Below are 6,705 nucleotides of genomic sequence, written 5' to 3' on the forward strand. Positions count from 1 at the left end.
CCCAAACAGCAACACATTCAATGCTGTGAATTTTCCCTTGACCCCTCCTCCTCCCCTCCTCCCCCCCATCCCCTTTCATAATTGATCTCCAAGCATCAGGCTGTATTGCAGTTACAAACCATTAGGAATGAGCAACACCACCTTTTTTTCCATTGATATATAAACTCATCTAACATGATCTTTGCTTTTGATTTCATTGCTTGATTTTTGACTTGGTTTTGGGACTTGATTGGCATCCAACACTCCGAGCTTGAGAATGAAGGAAGAGAGGAGATGGAGGAGAATGAGATAAATAAATAAAACTGATGGAGTGGAGGAATGAATTTTGCTGTAGTTTGACAAAATTCATTTGTCTGGTTCATAGCCCATGCATACGCACATGAAATACTTGTACATACTTGTTTCCTATGATACTCAAATAATAGTGGAATGATGAAAGATTCTTTACAGAACTCTTTCCTAGGAGATAATCGATCAATACTGATTTTTGCAGAGTGGCAAAACAGATAACACATGGCAGTTTTTACAGAATCAATCTGTTATTTATGATGACGCGGTAAATAAATAAATATTATCATTTTCTTTTCTCCTCAAATATAGAATTAGTAACAAAAGTCATTCTAAATTAAACTGAATTTTACAAGATATGGTGCATACACACAATTATCCCATTAAGACTGAAGGTGCCTTCTGTTCTAAATCCTCAGCTCTCTTTGAAAACGACCTCCTCGGGGTTTTCTGAAAAATTTAACGTTCACTAATGCCTCTAGCTAGCGGTGATACTGGCTCCTCCCCCTCCTGCTTCTACATGCGTCACCCTGAGCCTTGGTTAGCTGGTTAGCGTCTTAGCAAGTTGGAGTCAGTGTCTGAATCTTCTAAATCGTTGTCTTTGTTGTTTTAATCCACATAACGGCTTCACTATTGCTCCTCTGGCTCAGCTTATTAGCTATTGTCCGAACCGCGACTTTAAAAACTTTTTTGCAGCTTAAAATAGCGAAAACACAAACGAAATACATTTAATCCGGTCTTAATGGGTTATTGTTGATTGTTCTATGTGCTTTCATGTGTTATCCACTTTCGTTTCACTGCAACTATCTTATCATCCCAACTACAACTATAGTGAAACTTGCCATCAAAATCTGACATTTCTTATACTGATAAAAGCGTGGTAGGTTAAGAGTCAAAGTCTCATACAACCCACGTCCAGAAGAGGTAAAATGGGTCTCTTGCTGAAGGAGAGAAAGAGCGGGAGGGAAACACCCCTCCAGAAAACGATGCACTTGCGAGCAGCATGCTTCCATCATTCCCATGCCGTATTAGCTGGGTCCCACGGCAATCAGGGCTGCTGCACTGTCTAGGATGACATGTTCTTTCACACGCTAGGCAGATCAGGCACGAGGCTACACAACACCATGTTTGCCCAAAGAAAAACAGACAGGAAGCCTTACAACTCCCCCCCCCCAAAAAAAAGAAAAAGTCTCACTCTATGCAGATGATGTTGTAATGTACATTACTGCAGAAACAAAGATGGCTGTAGGGTTTCAGAGGAGTGTTATCAGAGAAGAGAGAGAGGGAAGACAGAGTGAACTGAACTTAACAACAGCAGCAACACTTGTCCTTACATGTGTTTTGCAATCACTGAGAAGAAGGACGAAAGTCATTGAGTACCACACTTAGTCCTGTATGTTTTCTGGGTATGCATGGGTGCTAATTCAATATGTTTAACAAATGGGAACAGAAAAAAAAAGAAAGAAAGAAAGAAAGAAAGAAAAGCCAGACCACATGCTGTCTTATAAACAGTGCACAGTACTGGTTTTTGCTGGTAAGCTAATGTGGTTATCCGTCTACTTCAACACAAACAGAAGAAGCTTGTACACCGCTTTCAAGGAATGGAAATGATGTGTTTTCATGTCACTGAGGAAAACGTTTAGCGATAGCTCCCTGGGTGGATTCTACGTTGGAGGGTGGGGGATTTTTATTCATGAAAGAAATATTTTTGGAAATGGGATTAAATTATAAAAGAAATTGATTTGGGGTGTTTTTTCAGTGGACATGAAAATACTAAAGCACACGTTCTGCTTGGTACTATTTCAGGCTTGGATTGATAATGCACTGGAATACTGCATGCACTCTTCCTCGAACTGAGGTCACATCAAACGTACCCACAGTGCATTTCTGTAACGCCAACCTCCCCGTGTCATGTGTTGCCACATAATCTGATTCGAGCCCCATCAGATGAAATTAATATCAAAGCCTGTAGGTACATTTGATCGATGCTGCATGTTGATGATACGATGACGATGACTTTAAAGAGCCCAACTCTGTGAGCTATTACAGTGCCTAGTCTCCACACTGAGGTGTACAGTTGTGGCACTGGAGTACATGTGAATGGAGAATAACCAGCTCAGAAGGTTGGCTCCTAAAACCACTGAACCTCTGCGGTTACAGGCACCACGGTGTAACTTTGTGCTCTCGTCTCCTTCCTCGCCCATGCAGAAGCTCGACGCAGAGCCCCAACCTCTGAGCTCATCGGAGGGGAGCACAGTTGATATTCGCCCCCCAGGAGATGGGGTTGACTCAGTGGAGCTCGAGCCGGAGGAGTCACTGGACCCAGAGGCCTGCTTCACCGAGGGTGAGAGGGATGTGAGGGTGTGACAGGCAGGGAGGATGATGGGTAGAGGGAAAAGTGGGTCAGAGCGAGAAAGGTGGGAGACGAAAATGCTTTCCACAGCACATTTCAAGACGAGGAGTAAATCGCGTTAACTGCTTGTGCTTGGCGCCGGTGTGTCATACTCTGGGCTGAATGACAGTGAATACGAATGCTCAGCGGGACAGAAAGAGAAGTAGTCTGTGGGACTCTCTGGGTTTGTAATGTAACCTGACATTTTATCTGACGGACCTTCAGCACAAATCTGAATCTGTAAAATACCTCTCAGGAAGGAGGAGGAAGTAATTTTGTTGACCGATGGTTGGAGATGGGAGGGTGTGGCATTTACCTTACGTTTAGAATATACTCTTTCATTATGATGTAGTTGTTTTGTTCACATCTCTTTGAATTACAAGCTATTGATCTCAGATTAGACTAAGAGTAAATGTGTAGTAGTCAGACCAAGACAAATGGAATGAGTCGTTGGAGGTGACTGGTGCTCTTCTTTACATTTCTGCACAAGCTTTAATGGCACCCGACCGGAGAACCAGCCCATACACCTCATACTCCTGTGGTCCGTCTCTCACCCCCACCACCACCCCCCCACCCCCCTTTCTCACCACATTTGCCCCACGCCTGCAGGCTGTGTGCGCAGGTTCCAGTGCTGCCAGATCAACGAGGAGGGCAGCCATTATAAGAGCTGGTGGACGCTCAGGAAGACCTGCTTCATCATAGTGGAGCACAACTGGTTTGAATCCTTCATCATATTCATGATCCTGCTCAGCAGTGGAGCTCTGGTGAGTGAATGCTTTTGCATGTATGTGCACTTACATTCCTAATGCTTATTTTCCCCTTGACCTCCTTTAACATCTTCCCTTTTTGCAGAATTCTGTAACTCACACCTCATTGTTTCCACCAGCTGCCTTCATTGTTTGTTCCACTGTGTGCAGGCGTTCGAGGACATTTACATCGAGCAGCGGAGGACCATCAAAACAATGCTGGAGTACTCGGACAAGGTCTTCACTTACGTGTTCATTCTGGAAATGCTATTGAAGTGGGTGGCGTACGGCTTCGTCAAGTACTTCACCAACGCCTGGTGCTGGCTCGACTTCCTCATTGTAGACGTATGTATATAGTTGAATGTATTCATGCAACAGGGATCTGCTTCAGATTCTCCTTCTTTGTGATGCTGTTGTTGTTTTGAGCTTTCATGAAGGTAGGACTTATCTCAGGACTGTTGCATTAGACTGCATTAGTTTTAGTTATACCACTGATTCCACTTAAGTCAATGTTGAATCACTGACATTCACAGTCTTCAGAGAATCTTCTTTGATTCATTTTTAATCACCATTAATACTTTATTATCTCTTGAACTATGTTCAGAGGGATCATTAATTACAAATGAACCGTCCTCTTCAAACACTTGAAACACCTGTGCCACCTCTGCAGAGGAGCCTTGCTCATTTCTCACCTTTCACCCTGCTTCTCTCTGACATTATCTTCTCCCAGGTGTCGCTGGTCAGCCTCGTAGCCAACGCTCTGGGCTACTCCGAGCTTAGCGCTATCAAATCTCTGAGGACGCTGCGAGCCCTGCGGCCCCTGAGGGCCCTGTCTCGGTTTGAGGGCATGAGGGTAAGGACAGAAGGAATAACAGCGACATGAAAGCCACTTGTAAATGATTACTGTTCATGGGCAACCTGAAAGCATAGTTACACCTGCAGTTTATTAAAGTAGTTTTAACTCCTTTTTTTAATGGTTCAAGTTGAAAATATTCAGTTAAATTGTAAAAATTTTGATAAAAAGCTGGAGCGTGTTTGAGCTCTTCCAGCTGCTTTCAGCCAGCTCATTCTTTTTTTAATTTATTTATTTGTTTAATTTTCTTTTACAAAATTTTCTTTTCTAGTCGCATTACTTTTATTTTGCTTGTGTCCTTAAACCTGTAGAGACGCGTCCTCAGCGTTTCCTCGCCCTCTGGAAAACTCCACAGTATAATTTATATTTCCGGTTCTAGACTGTCACATTGTTCTGGGTTCATGTTTGAAAACAAAAGTGTTGTCAGATGGTTTTAGATCATTCGGGGATCTGTTACTACGTCTGTAACGTTATCTTTTCCTTGCAATTCAACGCTGTACTTCTTCTCTCTGCATGACTTTCTTCACATTGTGTCGATTACTGCATACAGCCGTTCTCAGGCATTGTTTTCTGACGTTGCTTGTGTGGTGCCTTTGACCTGTAATTTTTTTCTTTGTTGTTTGTCTTTTTTCATTTACAGTCAAACAAAATGTTGTGACTTCATCCCGCCTCTCTAAGGTTTTTTTCTGTTTTGCTTTTTTACCTATCAAATGTTAACTTTTTCACCTGTCCACCTTCTTCTTTCCAACTGTCACGTTGTTAAATTCTCTTTGTAGACATGTATGGTGGCAACAGCTTTATGTGTGCACGCATGACATTTTAAATACAGCTTTGAATAATGTAGGAACACTGTAAATTTTTAAATCAGGTGTCCACATGTTTTATTTAAGACCAGTTAAGTGATTAGTTGATTGTAGTGGCCACAAATCCAAACTCAGCGTGAGCGACAGGAGAGTGCTGAGTGTGTCCGTGTGCTCCGACCTCCCCAGGTTGTGGTGAACGCGCTGCTGGGGGCCATCCCCTCCATCATGAACGTGCTGTTGGTCTGCCTCATCTTCTGGCTCATCTTCAGCATCATGGGTGTCAACCTGTTTGCAGGGAAGTACTACCACTGCGTCAACACCACGTCGGACGAGATCTTACCCATCAGCATCGTCAACAACAAGTCCGAGTGCATGAGCTTGGTCAACGACAGCGCCCGCTGGAAGAATGTCAAAATCAACTTTGACAACGTCGGTGCCGGCTACCTGGCTCTGTTGCAAGTCGTGAGTTTAACCTTAATATAAAAAGTATAAATATACGTATGCAAAAACAACGTGTACCAGTTTAATAGCCTGTAAGTAAACACTGGCACATGGGATTTAAAAAAGTATGGCGCATTGGGGACGGTTGCAACACATTCTCTGTTGTCATCTGCTCTCAGGCGACGTTTAAAGGTTGGATGGACATCATGTACGCAGCCGTGGACTCTCGAAATGTGAGTCTGTCTGTGCTCAACGCATCCGTTTACTGAGCTTTCATGTCCGGTTGCGTGAACAGTGTGACACAATTACATTTCTCTTGCTCGTTCCAGTTGGAGGACCAGCCTAAATATGAAGTGAACCTGTACATGTACCTCTACTTTGTCATCTTCATCATCTTCGGCTCCTTCTTCACCCTCAACCTGTTCATCGGTGTCATCATCGACAACTTCAACCAGCAGAAGAAGAAGATAAGTTGCATTAAGTGACACTCTTAGACTTATTTTATCTCCTCCAACCACTGCTTCACTGCTTCAGTGTGTTATTTCATATATTTAAAAAATACTCGTACAAAATGAAGGAGTTCTACTTTTTACCACCTTAAAAATCAAACACAGTCGTGTGTCTTATATAGTTACAACAATATATAAAGATTAGAACACAGAATACACTTTATTCAGTTAGTACGTGCTGTAGCATGAGATTCAGACGGATGTTTTTTACGTCCGGCAGCAACAAAAAATTAAATTAACTGAATTAATGTGATGGATTACCCAGTCAAACTTGTAGCTGAAGCTTTTGGAGATGCAGTAATATTTCAAAATAAAGATCAAACTCCAGAAACACACAACTGCCGTGTTGTTGCGTTGCAACAGAAGACCAGCAGGTATCAGGTCCTGCACATTCGAAGCTTGGGGTACAAAAGCAGCTGAGGCACAGATTTAGCCAAAGCAGCAGACCCACGGCTGAGTTAAAGAAAGAACTGAGCTACAGACTAATGATTATCTGGAGCACGGTGAGGACCTGCCGCTGCCGAGGATTAGTGAGGGTGCATGAGTCACTGAGAAACACCCTGCCTGCACACACACACATACACTCGCGGTGTCACAGTGCATGTAGTCTGGAAATCTGGCCTCTTTTCAACAAGGCACTAACTAGTAGGAGTGGCAACGCCCAAGAGATGGA

The 6,705-nt window shown here is 43.1% G+C and overlaps 1 protein-coding gene across 1 annotated transcript in view; it reads left to right on the forward strand.

The window, feature by feature from the left end:
• The window catches only part of LOC111672395 (sodium channel protein type 2 subunit alpha-like), a 35,198-nt gene that overhangs the window by 22,310 nt on the left and 6,183 nt on the right, over window positions 1-6,705 (forward strand). The window contains exons 18-24 of the mRNA XM_023429799.2: window positions 2,497-2,632; window positions 3,290-3,444; window positions 3,598-3,771; window positions 4,157-4,279; window positions 5,269-5,544; window positions 5,703-5,756; window positions 5,853-5,990. Coding sequence (XP_023285567.1) covers window positions 2,497-2,632; window positions 3,290-3,444; window positions 3,598-3,771; window positions 4,157-4,279; window positions 5,269-5,544; window positions 5,703-5,756; window positions 5,853-5,990 — 1,056 coding nt within the window. The remainder of the gene's footprint in view (window positions 1-2,496; window positions 2,633-3,289; window positions 3,445-3,597; window positions 3,772-4,156; window positions 4,280-5,268; window positions 5,545-5,702; window positions 5,757-5,852; window positions 5,991-6,705) is intronic.

The sequence above is a fragment of the Seriola lalandi genome, unplaced genomic scaffold (assembly GCF_002814215.2).
Source record: "Seriola lalandi dorsalis isolate HSWRI2012SDOR001 ecotype SW California unplaced genomic scaffold, Sedor1 jcf7180002054899, whole genome shotgun sequence".
Taxonomy (NCBI): Eukaryota; Metazoa; Chordata; class Actinopteri; order Carangiformes; family Carangidae; genus Seriola; species Seriola lalandi.